The sequence below is a fragment of the Topomyia yanbarensis genome, chromosome 2 (assembly GCF_030247195.1).
Source record: "Topomyia yanbarensis strain Yona2022 chromosome 2, ASM3024719v1, whole genome shotgun sequence".
Taxonomy (NCBI): domain Eukaryota; kingdom Metazoa; phylum Arthropoda; class Insecta; order Diptera; family Culicidae; genus Topomyia; species Topomyia yanbarensis.
The window spans coordinates 223,480,736-223,498,791 of record NC_080671.1 but is presented as its reverse complement, the minus strand read 5'-3'; the positions used below and the strand labels follow the sequence as shown (position 1 = coordinate 223,498,791).

Genomic DNA, 18,056 nt, shown 5'->3' with positions numbered 1-18,056 from the left:
TTAATTTTTAATTTTTAATTTTTAATTTTTAATTTTTAATTTTTAATTTTTAATTTTTAATTTTTAATTTTTAATTTTTAATTTTTAATTTTTAATTTTTAATTTTTAATTTTTAATTTTTAATTTTTAATTTTTAATTTTTAATTTTTAATTTTTAATTTTTAATTTTTAATTTTTAATTTTTAATTTTTAATTTTTAATTTTTAATTGTTTAATTTTTAAATTTTTAATTAAAAATAATTTTAATTTAAATTTAAATAATTTAAAGATTTAAAGATTTAAACAAAATAAATTGAAAAATTTGACACATGGAATTAAAAATATTTAAGTTTTAAAATATAAAAATTAAAAAATACAAAAAATCAAAAATTTAAGAATTTAAGGGTTTAAAAATTAAAATGCTCATGAATTTGATAATGGTAAATTTCAAAAAATCCAAAATGAAAAGAATCCAAAGATAAGTTATTGGAAAAAGCTATTTATGTATGAAAAATCGTCTAGAACCTGGGAAAACAGCATTTGTATCGTACAAGTTCGGTTAACACTTGTCTGTCTCTTTATTTGAAAGACATCATTGGTGCTTCATATGAGGGGGAACCTTGAATTATAATTTTTGACTAAAAGTTAAGACTTTCCATGCACTAAAATTCCTCTGAATTCACTTCAACTGAACCCAACTCTTTTTTTTTTTTTTGAAATAACATAAGTGCAAGAAAATTGATTTATAAGCCTCCTGTGCAACTGACTTACACATATCTTCGTATAAATATACTATTTATGCATTACTTCAGATCGATTTTTAGTGGTTAACAAAGTTCTGGACAAATAAATTAATCTCACTTTTAGTATTGTTCGAATGCCTAAACACCATCTAGCGGCAGCAATATGAACTAGTTCATTGTTAAACCTATATTCTTATGAAATAAACTTTAAAAAAAGTTGCTCTGGACCCCCAACGGGTTATTTCAATGCTGGTTGCAAATGTAAGGGGAAAGTTCATTCTTTCATATCCCAAAGTTTCAGAGATACTCATTTTTTGCATAAAGTTGTTTTACCAAACACACCGTCATATCAATTCGATGTCGTCGACGTACCATTTTTTCTTCTTTAATGGCGTTTGTTTGTTTGTTTAGATCGATTCTCAACCCCGCACATAGGGTTAGAGATTTATCCAAAATAGATTGTTAAATATTATAACCAAATCAAACAATATACTGGAACGAGAGTACATGGTCCATTAGTGAATGTATTGAGACAGTAGTGCTTTACTCCCTCTAATAGTTGCAATATCTTTTAGCCAAATTTTACTTTTTCAATTAATTTATTGAAATGAATTCCAGAAAACTGTGCCTTATTTGTGTTTAAATTGATTCCTCAAACATTTTTTTCAGGAAGGCCGAGGTTTCAAATTCCAAAAAATGCTAAATTGATCGGTGTGTTCGTCTTATAGATGTCTTTCCTGCATTGTAGGATCTAAAGTCAAACGCTGAAGTATCGATAAAATTGTAAATCTTATAAACAGGAACATAAATAAATCTATAATTACAGTAACCGTTATTAAAATGTTGCAATAGTTCAAAACTTCCTGAAAAAGATTTCAAATCTTAATGAGTTCGTTTTAGGCACAGTTCACTCGCATACAATTGGTAGTGTGAGAGTGACATTCGAATTTTCCGATGGATACTGTAAATTAAGAATAATTCTCATTATCAATATGCTTACCCTGTTTTGGCAAAGTTTGTGAAATATAACACTAACACCCGACTTATTTTTATGTCGTCTCGAGTGTAATTTGACAGGAACAGTTGTGAAAGTGGAAGCCCAAAAGTAAAAGGCACGTCTTCGCCGCGAACGGAACCACCACGCTGAAATAAATTTAGGATAAATCATGATGTGTTCTTGTACAAAGATCAAATTTTGGTTTTTAATTAATTGGAATGATTCGTTGTGAGAACAACTGTGGGAAAGATTTGACCCTTGATACTTGATTGTCTGACCATACCGAATAATAATCTAAATGCAAAAATTTCTTAAAATACATATAAAGTTTGTTTTCGGAAATTGTATTATTGTTTTACATTTCTTATAAAAGCAATGTATAGAATTCGCTCAAACTTTTAAGATTTTTTCCTAGGCCCGGAGGGCCGAGTCTTATATATCGATCGACTCAGCTCGACGATTTGGGACAATACCTGTATGTGTCTGTGTGTGTACACTAGGGTGACAATAAAACGACCATTTTTGAAATTACTAATCTACACCCCCTAGCGTCGTTCCAAATATGAAAAAATGACACTGTACAAATTTGAGCGAAATCGGTTAACCCTAACCCCTCCCCCCAACGAGCTTAAAGTTTGTATGAGATTTTTGGCCAAAATGTATGGGGAAACACTCACAGTTCACACTATCGCCCCTAGAGGTCGCTGTAAACTTCCGAACACGGACCAAGGAAGAAGTTAAGCTTTTGAAGATATGCCGAACAAGTTTATCGAAGACTGCAAGACAATCTAACCAACCGTTAAAGAGTTATTAACGTTTAAAGTTGGATACTGCTGCTTAACATGCGCAAAGGGCGTACTCCGCTTATCTCATATATCGTCGCTGTTGTGCTATCTTATGACAAACGCCATTTTGGGGTAAACTGAGTTAGATATGCCACATTACTTGTTTGAAAAATCTCTACAAAGTGGCGTTTTCAGAATTTAGAAATTCTACTTGTTTACTTAGATCTAGCTAGAAACATGATGAGAAATTGTGAGCTTTTTGCTTCAAATCACTATATCTAGGGATTGGCTCAAGTTATCTTGAAGTTTTAGACGGTTTTATGTGTGAAAATGTCTGAGGAACACAATGGCATAAACATTTTCGAAAGAAAAGTATACGAGTTGTGAGAAAAACACAGTTTTAGTTTTGAACTGGAAATAAAATATATTTGGCAACACTGTAATCAAGAATAACAATTTTTTCTAGATTCCCTGACTCATTTCCTTTAAAATGCATTTCACCGACTATTTATAGACCATATGAAACCAAAGATATGAATTAAAGTTAAAAAGTGATGATTTTTTTCTATGGAAAATTTTCCATGCACGATTATGACACGTCATACAAATTTTGTCATCAATACACGCCTATGACACGTGTGAGTGCGACTTTTGTTTACATTCATAGTAAAAACTCGCAACATAGTCAACCGATCTTCGTAATATTTGAGAGATTAATGCAGAATAGATAGAAGCATCAATTGTCTTCTTTGGATTGTTTATACCATTTATAAGTTTCAAGATATTCAATCTCAAAATTTAAAAATCGTTTTTCTCGAAATGTGCTAAATGGCGCTTGTCATAAGATAGCACAACAGCGACGATATGTGACCCACATGCAAAGGTGGGGCAAGGTTAGGAAAAACTCATATCTCTGAAACGACGAGAGATAGAAAGTTATGATGTTCCACAAAGTTGTAGAGAAATAAAAGGACTTTTTGGTTTCACTGAGAAGTTTCAGGATTTCTCCGTATGGTGGCGGTAATGAGCCAAGCAATTTAAAGGGAATGCTCCTATCTGTAGAGCGCTAAGAGATGGAGCATTTGTATGTTCTACACAGTTGTAAAGTAGCAAAAAATCCTTTATTGTCTCATTTGAAAAATGCAAAATTCCACCACATGATGGCGCCAGTGAGCAAAATTAATTCAAGGTAATACGCCTATCTATACAATGGTAAGAGATAATGCAATCTGATGTTCTACGAAGTTGTAGAGCATTTCAAAGGCTTTCGTGTATAAATATAATTTAGGCCGCATAGTGGTGCTAACATCCATATATTATCGAGAATGAATATATTTTGATACACATTTTGAATGTTTTCTATTTTTTCCGCACAATGGCGTTAGAGAATCAAACTAGTTTAAAATAATTCTCTTATTTCTTGTGCAGAGTTTCTTTTATTATACATAACATGTTACAGATTTAAGACTCAGGTTATAATAAAATTTATATTCTTGACTTTCTTTGTAATCCCATTGATATTTCTCCTGTTGCCTCATTTGTTAAACTTTTTTAATTTTTTGAAGCAACTGTTGACTAGTTCTAAGAACGCTCTCTCCTCAAAGACGTCATGAACAGTGCCGCGCGTCAGTGCTCGTTGATTGCCTCCCGCAGAAGAAGCGTACTCTGTGCGCCGTGAACTCATTTAGACAGGCATTGGTTGCACGATTACAGGGCTGATATTTTGGTGATAGGTGAGAACTACTAGGGTCATTCGAATGCCGATTAGTGACTTTTTCATCATATCTGGTCTCATTTATAACTTAGGAATAGGACTCAAAATATATTCTGTCACCTTACGCGGACTACTAGACTTAAACACTACATTCCGCTAATAATCCAGCCTGGGATAAATACCTAAGTATGCTACAATCCAATTCGCCCTGTGCTTCTATTATAATCAGCATCCCCTATCACCTTGCAAACAAGCAAAGCGTGCATGGCAACTGCGCTGCCTGCCCAGTCGGGGGGTACATCACCAGATATTTGAATTTTGCTTTGTGCGACTATTCAGGGAAGGAAGGATCGTCTCCTGCTATAACTGCAACATTGCTGCCGGCGCTCGTCGATCGCTCCGTCGTAGTAGAGACTGAACCGGCTGGGTAGTGTCATTTTGCTTTGTGCGTTTCATCGCGCATGTTGCTTGCTATCGCCGCAGAGATGTGGTGTATGTTGTTGCCGTTGGTGCTCGTTGGTCGCCTCGAGACGTGACATGTGCTGCGAACCCAACCCAATTGATATTGGTTATACGAGTATGGGACTGATACTTCGGCAGTAAGCAAAGGGTGCTAGGGCAATTTGAATGCCGGATGGACAATAGTCAAATTAGATTCCAGCTCCGAGCAGCTTTTTAGGTACCTGTGCAAATTCTTAGCTCGAACTCTGAAACTATATTTTTGCACCTACTGTTTAAATTTTACATGAGATTTTGTGTGGGAAAATTAACTTTCATAAAATAATTCCTCCAGGAGTTGCCCATTGCTTCCTAAAAATAAATCGTTATGTGACATTTATAGGAAATTCAACACAGAAACAAAATCTCGAAAATCACAAAACGATTTGGCGCTTGAGAAAAAAGTTATTAAACAGAAATCGATTGATGCTCTGACGATTGATAAAAAAATCATTTTTTCTAGCACCACTGCTGTTGGTTGTCCAATTATATGATATTTTGTTTTGATTTACTCTTAATGTGTCTAAATCATTTATCTATACTATTTGGCCACCTTGCAAGGGTTTTGATAGATAAATTGAGGCTTCTTTTATACATAATAAGAGAAAGTTAAAAATTTTGTATATAATTAGACTGTCAGCAGCAATGATGCTATGAAAAGTGAAATTTTCATCGATCTTCAGAGCATAAATCGGTTTTTGATTAATAACTTTTTCAACAAGCCTCAGATCGTTTCGCGGTCTTCTAGACTTTATTTCCTTGATAAATTTCCTATAAAAATCAGACATCTATTTATTTTTAAGAACGACTCTTGGAAGAATTATTTTGCAAAAGACGATTTCCTCATACGAAATCCCATGTAAACTTTAAACAGTGGGCGCAAAAATATAGTTTCACCAATCGAGCTAAAAATTTGCAGAGGGAGCTAAATGGATCCCAATAAGTTACACTGAGCAAAAAAATTTTTTTTCATATAACCATGTCTCACTCTAATGGTCAATTTTTCATCACATCTGGTACCACACATAACTTCCAAACACATGGACTACCATTCCAACTTTGGAATGGTAGTCCATGTGAGATCATGAAAACATGGATTACCATTCCAAAGTACTAAGTAACTCAACAGTGACATTAGTTTAAGGACCCCAAAGTAGGCTAATTAAATACCAATACCGCGGCGGAACCCTTTATACAATGAAGCTCCATTTTTATCGTGACTAACACCTTACCTTTCAATATACGGGCCCTTTTAAAAATTTCGGTAGGAAAGTCATGTAAGGTTTGGTACGCTTATATCTTTTGCTGTACTGCATATAATTAATAATTTTCTTGCCATTTTGTCGAAAATAAGTTCAACAATGTTGTCATAACGAAAAACTGTTTTGAAAAATTACTCGAAAACTGCTCGGAAATGGCGAAAAAATTCAGCTCATCTCGGTCAGACCTGTCAATATGATGCACCAACCGAACACTTAAATGATGAAAAATTTTAAATATAGGTCCACTGTAGATTTGTTTCATTTTGTGTTGAACTGTTTAGAGCGTACAGGGTTCTCAAAGGGCTCTACAATATCGAGAAGGAATTATTTGTGAGCTGAACACGGCTGGTTTGTGAATCTGTTTGTGTTAGCAGAGGCAATTATTTTCATTTCTGATTAGAGAGTACCATACACGACGAAAACCGGATTTTAAATCATTGCTCTCCGGCGTGACCATTTTCCAGGATGGTATGTTACCTAATATCCATGCCATTCTGCCGTCAGGTTTTGGCAGGCGAAACAGTGCCGAGAAAACCAGAACCTGCCCTTTTCAGGACGACAATTGATGATGAGTTTTGATTTGATATTCCTTTTCTCTCTTTTGTTGGCGCATCATATTTTTTTTTAAATTAAGCTATGACTTTCTTGAAAACAACACACACTTTCCTAACCATTGATTTGTTTTATTATGAAAGACACAATAGGTAGGCCATGCTGGTTTCGTGGGAGACATAATAATGGTTGAGGTCTGGAAGCATAGATCAATTTTGAAGTTCTGCGGACGACCATCGTTGCAAACTGCTTTCGGGGAGCTTTCCATCCGGTGGATTTACGAACTGTTTGGCACGGGTCATAGCACGAAAAATTCTACTCCGCTACTGCTGATGTTAGCTAGTAGCATAACGACGGTCAAATGAGTGATGAGGAAAACCGACCGACCGTTGTATAGTCGCGCGAATATGCACTAGTACCGCTCACTCGCTCGTCACTTCTATTAAAAATTTTCAATTACTTTATAATTTACTTTTTTATTTCGACTATGCTAGTCACATTTTCTTTTTTATATTTGAACTACATTCAATTAGCTAGAGATTACTGGGTAGGGAAAGTTATGAAGATAATAGCCATAGTACTCAAGTGAGAGCAAGGATGTGAAGTAAACAGATCGGAAAACAAGAAGTACCAGGGTCGGTTGTCACGGTAAAGATAGACTTGTCTGCCTATACCAGGACACATGCTAGTGAACTCGGGTGGTTCGTAGTTATGCTGCCTAAGCTCGACCCTCATTAGCAAAAATTAAGCCCGTACGATATTAAGCCTGTTCTAATGACCCTGCCACTTCTAGTTTTCCGATCTGTTTACTTCACATCCTTGCTCTCACTTTAGTACTATGGCTCTAATTTTCATAACTTTCCCTACCCAGTAATCTCTATACTGTTATGATAAATCTCTTCTCGTGTTCATAAATAATAAAATTTCCATTTTATCCAAAGCTTGAGTTTGTGAAGCTCACAATAGAAAGCGATTTAAAAAAAAATAGATTAAGGAATATTTCGTAAATATCATTTTAAAACTTGATATACTCCCTACACTTAGTATTCATGACTGTAATAAAGTTGTTTTAAATGATAGTCTCAACAAATTCGCTAAAGACACGAACTCTGTTACTATTTTTTGAAAAAATATTTCTCCATAATATTAAAACTTCAAAGATGGCGTTTTGGACAGTAAGTTTTCATCAAACTTCCACCAAATCGAAATTTTGGCCACGCCACTGACTCCAAGTAAGTAGAAACAAAGTCGTTCAACACTCGTCTCCGAAGTTTCGAATTCGAATACTGCCTATTAATTATAATACATTGAAGACCCGTTTTGAACAGGCCCCGATTTATTCTGTCCCCATTTTATCAACCTCATGTTTGATGGACTCTAGCAGACGAACAAGGCTGAACGCTATTGAGAGTATGAACTTTAAATTGATTCAAAAAACTTTTTTCGATTTTCGGGCTTAGCACAACATATATTTATTTAACCTCTTTGCGAAAATTTAGTTTTCCCCACGCAATACATTGATGGAAGAATTTAGATATGTTCTCAATAGAGCAATAATTCGTTTGTATGTCTGTTTTGTGGGCCATTTTCCGCTTATTCATTTATTTGGTTTAGCATTTGAGCCTTCAAGCACTGATGTTGTCCTATGTTGTCCTATGTTGTCCTATTTGAGCGATTCTCTGAGTCCTACCACTATCCCATGTAGTATGTGTTATCAAAAACATCGCGAAGCATCAAGTTATAAATGTTCTCTATCTATATGATATACGAAGAGAGTGATAAGAGTTATACAAAATGTATCATCACATTGTTAGGTGGATTAAAAACGTTTTTATATGAAAATTCTCATAACTTCGAAAAAAGTTTAGTAGTTAGTTAATGTTTTAAAGCAAATTATGCGCCCTAAAATAATTTTCAAGTTGTCCAAAGGGTGCTTCAGTGTACAATAAAAACTACAAAAGTTTTTGAAATAAAACCGTTTTTAACCCTTCGGAAGTCGCGCAAGTGGCCCAATGAACGAGCAGCCGCTGGTTCGCCAACACAGTTTTACTAGCTTTGTTAGCTGGCGGAAGGTTACAGAACACCCTGAAGCTTACATTTGGTTTTCTCGTGCAATGAAAATTTCAAAAGCTAGAGCTTGCATATCTTCAGCAAATTTGTTTAAAATGTGTTTCTCTACAACTTCTACATCGAACACTATCTTGAACCGTTGAAAGTTCTATTTTAAAAATTGCTAAAATGAGAATCACCCTAGCATCTGTTAAAACAAAAAGAATGGCGTTGCAAAGTACAACAACTATGCCAAACATGTTGTAAGGCTAAGTCATTTAATTTTAGCAAAAAGTTAAATTTGCTGCTAAATTCACATTCTAGACTACTGTGTTGTGGGAGCATGTTGAATGATATTCTACACAGTATTAGAATCTGGATAAACGTCTCCTTTCGATTTCGAATTCTTCTGCATGTGTTCCAAAGAGTACCCAAAGATGTGTCTCTTGACAAGTCATCCACAAAGTGTCTCAAGAAGCTGATCATTTTAACACGGCGTAAACTGTCAATTTGCTTTGCCAAATAGTATATTTTTCAAATAACTTACAGGTATCAACTTGGCGTAAATGAAATTCTTTAGAAGCGATTTGTTTAGTTTCATATTCATCATGCGGCCTAATTCCAATTTTTATAACAAGACACGATAGCCTTTGAAATACTCTACAACTTCGTAGAACATCAGATTGCATTATCTCTTACCATTGTATAGATAGGCGTATTAGCTTGAATTAATTTTGCTCACTGGCGCCACCATGTGCTGGAATTTTGCATCTTTCAAATGAGAGAATAAAGTATTTTTGCTACTTTACAACTGTGTAGAACATACAAATGCTCCATCTCTTAGCGCTCTACAGATATGAGCATTCCCTTTAAATTGCTTGGCTCATTACCGCTAGGGTTCGTCGCGGTTGCGGTAATTACCGCAACAGCGCGGTATTTACCGCACCCGCACCGCAAAATCTGCGGTGCGGTGAGACACTTTTTCCCGCAAATGCGGTGCGGGAAAGAGCTTTTACCGCGCGGTTTTACCGCAACGGCACCGCAAAAAAAAATTGATAAAGTGATAATTTTGATTATTCTAAATTGATAAATAGACTGCTATTACGAAAGAAAATCTAGCTGTGTGCGAAATATTTTAACGCTATTATTTTTACAACATATTTTGGACTAGTTATTTTATACTTCTAAGTAACACTTCACAAATACATAAAATGCAAGATCCAAAATATTTATAAATATCCTAATATTTTTCAGTTAAGACTATTTTGTAGCTTTTTTGCCAAATGCCACATAGTTTGACTCCCGTTCACTTCAATTGAAGTTTTTGCCATTGGCTCTTTGGGAAAATATTAGAAGAAAATACATTAAATGCTAGAACTTTCGAACTAGTCTTTAGAAAATTACACTTCATACATTTTAAAAGGAAGCAATCTGAGTTTTTGAATGAGAATATATGTGTGTCTTGAAGAATGCGGAAGTTAGAGTTTTGGGATATTTTGTCCGTAAAACCCCCTATTTATAAAAATCATTTCTGCTGTACCGTAAAACGGGGTATCTTTGATCACCGGGGTAAGTTTGATCAAATGAGACTTGTTTCAGTAACGTACGATAAGATTTTTCCCTCTAACAAAATCATCAAAACAAAATATAAACCATATTCTAAACATGTTCAGCATCTACCGACAATGATTGTTTCGTCATTTAGTGTACCTTTTGTGAACAAAAATTCAAATTGGATACAACTTTCGTGCATCGTTTCAATCTGTTCAAACAATTCTTTGTATATAAATGAAATCAACCAACTTCAACTGAATTTATCGCTTTTTTAGAAACCGGAAATATTTGTCCAATAATTTATTTACAAAATGCGAAATTTTTAATGCTAAATATTTTATTTCGACAATTTTCCTAACAAAAATGCGATAAAATTCGGCCGTATCCTTCCAGGCAATTTTGGTTTCTTACGAGACGACACAATAACGGGTCAAAAAATCGCCTGCCGATATGCAATCTACACAGCATATGGAGCGTTATTTCTTATTTTGATACACATATTTTGCTGATCAAAGTAAGTTACCCCGAAAACAACGAATGAAAATTTTCAAATAAATTACCAAACAATTTGGACGTTTGTAATCTATGGGTGCCAGTACTTGTTTTAAAAATGCAAACAGTTACATCTACCTGATTAGAAGAAAGTTATTCGAAAAAATGTAGAAAAATTGATCAATGTTCCCCCGTTTTACGGTATGCTACAAATCATACATTTTTTGCAGTTTTTCTAATGTTCAATAATTCTGTACCGGTTGAGACCAGACTCCTGATAAGATGTAATCCATAGAGCATATTTTTTCGTCAAATATGGCGTCGTTCTTATTGATGAAATGCGATATGTTTTTATTTCACTGTATTGAAATATATGCGTTAATATATAGAAGTACTGGTATTTCGACTTTAATTTTTTGTGAAGTTCCAAATACATAAAATGCTAGATCCAAATAGATACAAAATTATTAGATCATTTAAAATCAATAAATTTGTACTCTTAAATCCAATTTAAAAGTGCATTATTTCTCCCGATTTCTGTTGGAAATCGTGGAATTATGAATCGTTTTCAATACCAATTTTTTCAAACGTGAATTTTGACTAATTTAAAGGAACTAGAGATGAACTAATTATGCTGGGACTTAAACACAACCCAAAGAATATTATTATCTTCATCAAACCAAACGAATTTGGAGTAATTGGCAGTAAAGGATACAAATGTATGAAAGCGTCCAAAATAAGGAGGCGTCCAAATTACAGTGGCGTAGTAGCGGGGGGGGTTTTGGAGACGAAACCCCCCCGAAATATTTTGGAGAATTTTGCAAAAATTCAATATGTTAAACAAAAATATGCCTAAAATTTTAAATAAAATTCTCAAAGTTTCATTTGCTAAAGTTATCTTGTGAAAATATTTCCTTGTAGTGAAAATTGGCTGCAGACTCGACACCTACCTGACGGCACGGTGTGGAGGCTAGCTCAACCGCCGAGGACTATAACAAGTAGATCGCGGCGAAGCGATGAGCTGGCAGCTTATTGGTTCACGAAACGGATATCGGTACCGAGAGAAATTTCGCCACATTCTGTAGTCCTTGACTGACGGCGAACATGGACTGGAGAGTGTGAGAGAAGTATCCCCATAGAGACCACCAGGCGATTCGCTACCGCATCAGCCAATGGAACCCTGCTGCAGCATGAAGAAGGACGGGCCGCAAGCTAAAGTGGAAGACGAAAGACTTTAACGAAAACCTAGTTACTTCGGCGAACAACGTAATCAAGTACGTTGATGCGGCTGATCTAACAAGAAGGATTGTGACGGCTTGTGACGATACAATGTCACGAAAACTAGGGCCATGCAGTAGACGGCGTACACGCTTCTTGTCTTAGATCCAGAAGGCAGGCTCAGATCGTAAGAACGGAGAGTGAGAGAGGAGCGCAAGCGACGTTTCGAGAAGGTAGGGACTCTTTAAAACGGGAGATCAAGCTTAGCAAGCCAATTGCCATAAGTAGCTGTGCTGAGAAATAAACGCCAATCCCTGGGGACGCGTACTGAGTCGTCATGACGAAGACGAGGGTCCGTCGACACCAGCTGAAATATACCCGGGTAAGCTAAAGATAATCGTTGAGGGTCTCTTCCCGAATCACGATTCAACTACCTGGTCACCGACACCGTACGGCGAAGAAGAAGGAGGTAACACAGCCGAGTGGTAAGTGACTAACGACGAGCTCAAAGAAGCGTCGATGCGACTAAAATCAGAGAAAACCCCCTGTCCGGATGAAATACCAACCGTGGCGCTGAAAGCTGCGATCCTGGCATATCCGGACATATTCAGGATGCTACTGCTGAAGTCTGTAGATGATGGTAATCCCCGAAATGAGGAAGGTGCAGAAACTGATGTTGCTGCTAAAGTCAGGGAAGTCACCGGGCCATCCAGCCTCGAATAGACCAATGCTGCAGCGTGACATAAAAGAATGAGCCAGATCCTGAAGAGCTACTACCAGAGTAGAGCACTGCTGTACCAGACGAACAAACGGGCAATATGCAATGCGAGTCACAGCGGGCGTTCCTCAGGGCTCCATTCTCTGTCCAACACTTTGGAATGGGATGTACGATGGGGTCTTAACACTGCGGCTTCCCAGGAAAGTGAAAATCGTTGGTTTCGTGGACGATGTGTCACTAACGGTGAGACACTTGAAGAAATGGAGGTGTCGGTGACGGAGACAATGAAACAGCGAAAAGTTGAACAGGATGCTTCGATTGCTGGTCGTACGAGCTGCGATTGCGTACCGGAGGCAGTATGCTTTGTCGCCGAGATGATCCCCATCTGCATTACCCTGACGGAGGATATCAAGTGCTACAAACAATGAAACGCCAGAAACGTGAGGAAGATGATGAGAATCGATTCGATGGTGACGTGGCAGCAGGAATGGGACAATACGAAGAAAGGAAAGTGGACCTACCGGCTCATCCAAACCTATCGGCGTGGGTCAATAGAAAGCATGGAGAGATGACCTTCCACCTGACACAGCTCCTACCAAGCCACGGCTGCTTAAGGAGTATCTTCATCGGTGTGGGTACGCAACGTCAACACTGTGCTTGGAGTGTGAGATCGTCGAGGAGACACCGGAGCGTCTTTGAATGTCCGAGGTTTGAAGTCTTTGAATGTCCGAGGAGAGTCTTTGAATGTCCGAGGTTTGGAGTGATGTGCAGGGAGCTACTTAAAACGGTCCTCACCATCATCAACCCGGATAATGTAGCCTACAGAATGACAAGCAACGTAAAGACGTGGAACGCAGTAAACAGAGATATGATGTAGATCAGTGATCCTCAACCAGGGGTCCGCGGACCCCTAGGGGGCCACGAAGTCATTGCTGGGAGTCCGCGAAGAAAAATATATTTTCCGAGTGCATATTGAAATTTCAAGTCATGTTTCCTAACAAATTTAAAATAACATATTGATAGCATACAAAATTGATGTTTAACTATGGGGGTCCGCAGCAACCCAGTGTGATATCTAAGGAGTCAGTGGTACGAAAAAGGTTGAAAACCGCTAATGTAGATCATGACCGTCTTACAACGGAATGGACATCGAACCTACGAGGACTAGTCGAGTAGACTGCAACAGAGCAGCGAGTATGAGTCGTCGAAACGCCAGCGAACCGGACGTCACGCTCCATGCGGATTCGTCAGACCGACCACGGCACCCCACCGGTTGTTCCGATAGAAAATAGCGAAAACTAAAGAAGAATCGATATTGGGAGACCTTTTTTCGCCAGGGAACTCTCCGGTAGCGTAAGCTAGATTCACCGCTGGGGACTAGACTGAGTAGACAGCGACGAGGCACCACTAGTCACGGGTCATCGGCGCACGAGTGCACCGGACACCCTGCTTCACCAGAATCGCCGAACTGACCTTGGCACCTAGCTGATTAGCTCGATCTCGGGAGAACTTCTCGCGCCGAGGAATTCTCTGTCGGAGTAGGTCAGGTCCATCGTCGGGGAATAGACCGAGTTGTTCGCGAACAAGTTGAGGAGCTGAATAAATCATCAAGGAAGTAGTGCTAAATGGCCCAAGAAGAGAACTAAAGGGCTTAAAGGAGTTGGGGTGCTAAATGGCACCGGCCACGGAGCCAAAGGGCTCAAGAAGTTGTAGTACTGAAACCAAATAAGAATCGGTATCGGGAGAACTTCTTTTGTCTGGGACCTCTCCGTCAGCGTAGTCAGATTCACCGCCGGGAACGAGACCGCGTAGATCGCGACGATACACCACCAGCCGCGCCGGGGCTCCAGCAAACCGGATGCCCTACTCTACCGGAATCGCCGAACTGCTCGCAGCACCTGGCTCGTTGGCTTGCTTTCGAACTTCTCTCGCCGGGGAACTTTTCGTCGGAGTAGGCTAGCTCTATCGTCGGGGACTAGACCGAGTAGTTCGCGAACCAGTCGGAAGCTCAACGAGGAAGTGGTACTGAATGGCACAAGGGAACTGAAGGGCTCAGTAAATTAGACAGTCTGAAGTTTGCCGCCCAGATTGTCCTCGTAGGGGAAGAGCATTAATTCTATACCAACAGCTTTACTACCCAAATCCGTTCCCTGAGTTGTTGGTTTTGAACATTTTTTTCCTGCTCAGAATGTTTTTGAACATTTTTTCATATATATACAAAAAAATTTCATATCCCCCCCCGAAAAATTTTCTTACTACGCCACTGCCAAATTAGAATGATTATTCTATCATTCGTTCATCAACATCGTGTTTCTATCTTCTTTGATTGCTGTGTAAATTTTATGTGAAGTTTTCTGCAGTCTATTTTATTGGACTCTTTCTCAAAAAGTATGCTACATAACTCTTTTTCGCGTACTTCCATTCAAATTTACTATAATTTTCTGCCAAATTAAGTCCTAATATTTTTCAGTTAAGACTATTCTGTAGCTTTTTTGAAGCTTTTTTGCCAAATACCACATAGTTTGACTCCCGTTCACTTCAATTGAAGTTTTTGCCATTGGCTCTTTGGGAAAATATTAGAGGAAAATACATTAAATGCTAGAACTTTCGAACTAGTCTTTAGAAAACTACACTTCATACATTTTAAAAGGAAGCAATCTTAGTTTTTGAAAGAGAATATATGTGTTTCTGAAGAATGCGGAAGTTAGAGTTTTGGGATATTTTGTCCGTAAAACCCCCTATTTATAAAAATTATTTCTGCTGTACCGTAAAACGGGGTATCTTTGATCACCAGGGTAAGTTTGATCAAATGAGACTTGTTTCAGTAACGTACGATAAGATGTTTCCCTCTAACAAAATCATCAAAACAAAATATAAACCATATTCTAAACATGTTCAGTATCTACCGGCAATGATTATTTCGTCATTTAGTGTACCTTTTATGAACAAAAATTCAAATTAAAAATGATACAACTTTCGTGCATCGTTTCAATCTGTTCAAACAATTCTTTGTATATAAATGAAATCAACCAACTTCAACTGAATTTATCACTTTTTTAGAAACCGGAAATATTTTTGCCCAATAATTTATTTACAAAATGCGAAATTTTTAATGCTAAATATTTAATTTCGACTATTTTCTTAAAAAAATGCGATAAAATTCGGCCGTATCTTTCCAGGCAATTTTGGTTTCTTACGAGAACGGGTCAAAAATCGCCTGCCGATATGCAATCTACACAGCATATGGAGCGTTATTTCTTATTTTGATACACATATTTTGCTGATCGAAGTTACCCCGAAAATAACGAATGAAAATTTTCAACAAATTTATTTTATTTTAAAATTAAAACGAAATAAATTACCAAACAATTTGGACGTTTTTAATCTATGGGTGCCAGTACTTGTTTTAAAAATGCAAACAGTTACATCTACCTGATTAGAAGAAAGTTATTCGAAAAAATGTAGAAAAATTGATCAATGTTCCCCCGTTTTACGGTATGCTACAAATCATACATATTTGTCAACAGTTTTTTCGGCATTTAATTAGCAAGGGACTGGAAGGTGAAGTATATTTTTCAATATTTAGAGCCATAGTACTCAAGGGAGAGCAAGGTGTTGAAGGGAGAAAGTTTAGAAAAGCGTGGAAGGATCATATATGCAAGCTTAGAGCTCACCGGCTACTTAACCTTTTGTCTGCTACCGTAGGAATCAGGGTCTTTTGGCATTAGAAATGCGAATCACCTGAGTCTACGGCATGTCCGGACAAGCGTAAAGTAACTTGTTACTTCATGCTGTCGGAACCGACAAAAAGTTAAGTCACGGTAAACTTCCACACTAAGCATTTGCGACGTTGAAACTCATGGAATGAGCCAGTTTTGTTTGTTCCCTCACCAATTGCCTGCCTGAGTGATTTTATTTTATCGACTATTGTGACTGTCTCAGCGTCTGTGACAATATGGTCACATGTGTTGCTGATTTGCACGGTGTCGGCAGCTTTCACCCAACGCTGCAACGATGGATCCATCACGGTAAGTTCTTTTTTTACCATTTTTTTGTTAACCATTTTTGTTAACTACCTATTGAGTCAATTTGTCAACAGTTTTTTCGGCATTTAATTAGCAATGGACTGGAAGGTGAAGTATATTTTTCAATATTTAGAGCCATAGTACTCAAGGGAGAGCAAGGTGTTGAAGGGAGAAAGTTTAGAAAAGCGTGGAAGGATCATATATGCAAGCTTAGTGCTCTCATCATTATTAGTACGTAGGGTTCGTCGTGGTGCGGATGTGGACGGTAAATGGATTGTCCGCACCGCAACCGCAAAAAAAAAAAATAACACCGCACCGCTTACCGCAACCGCACTTTATTTACCGCACCGCGCGGTAATGCGGTAAATGCGGTAAAATTTTTATCTTTTTAAAAATTGTGTTGAAAAATTGTACATTTGTGTAACCATATATAATAAAATGTTATTCTTATTCACACGAAATTTAACTTTAATAGCGGTAAGCTTGAAATTAGTTGGTACCGCCACACGGTACTATCTTTGATTTTAGGTCTGAGTTTAGTCCGGCCTAAGACGTTAGTACCTGTCATTGCAGAAATGGCTGCATCCTGAAACCAAACGAAAACAGTGTAAAAGGCCGCCATGTTCCTCTTGCATACATCTCAATAATTTGAATCAACTTTTTGACCTTTATCTGCATTACCATGGCCCATGTTGCACACAAAGCATATGAGAGCAAGTAAGCAAGTTTTATCCCGTACGAAAAACAGGTGTAATCGAATTTTAAATGCAATTTTTGTTAATATTCTTTAACGTCCTGTATCTAGAAGGTGCTACACGCTCATTTCAAAACGCCACATCGAAGAGTTATATTGCAGGTTAGCAGAAGTCGAATCATTTTGAAACAAACCGTCGAACGACATTTTATTTATTTATTTATTTATTTCCATTTTTCATCTGACCCATGTTGGTCTACATGAAATTTAATGTTGTTGTATGGGAAAAGCCCATTTCAAGGTTCACTTCAGAAGCAGACCTCGAATGCGCGTAAAAACCCATAATCTTTTCGCATGTTTTTCCTACAATAACAATGAACTGACATTACAAATTAACAAAATTACATACAAGGTATACAGCATTTCAATAACATTACAGAAATATTTTCACATAATCTTATAAGCTAAGTCAATCTCCTAAGTCTATTCTTGAAAACATCACTAGAAACATAAAAATCGAAATGGTCATATACACTATTGAAAACATTACACATCGCCCTTATGGGTTCGTTCTGACCGTACTCGGTGCGCTGAAAGTCTAGTCTTAAAAAGTTACGCGATCTAAGGTTTCTGGGGGGTACGTTAATGTTGATTTGTGAGATTTCCATTTGGCCAGTCAATATTTTCCCAACAAGTATCGCTCTGGATGTATTTCGCCTTTTTGCCAGAGTTTACATATCGAGCAGACGACAGCGATCAATGTATGGTGGTAGCTC

At 37.3% G+C, this 18,056-nt stretch overlaps 1 protein-coding gene across 1 annotated transcript in view; it reads right to left on the bottom strand.

Annotated features, from left to right (window-relative positions):
• LOC131678308 (neuroligin-1-like) overlaps nucleotides 1-18,056 on the bottom strand; it is a 1,556,576-nt gene that overhangs the window by 224,453 nt on the left and 1,314,067 nt on the right. Inside the window, exon 8 of the mRNA XM_058958378.1 lies at nucleotides 1,723-1,865. Within this exon, the coding sequence (XP_058814361.1) occupies nucleotides 1,723-1,865 (143 nt within the window). The remainder of the gene's footprint in view (nucleotides 1-1,722; nucleotides 1,866-18,056) is intronic.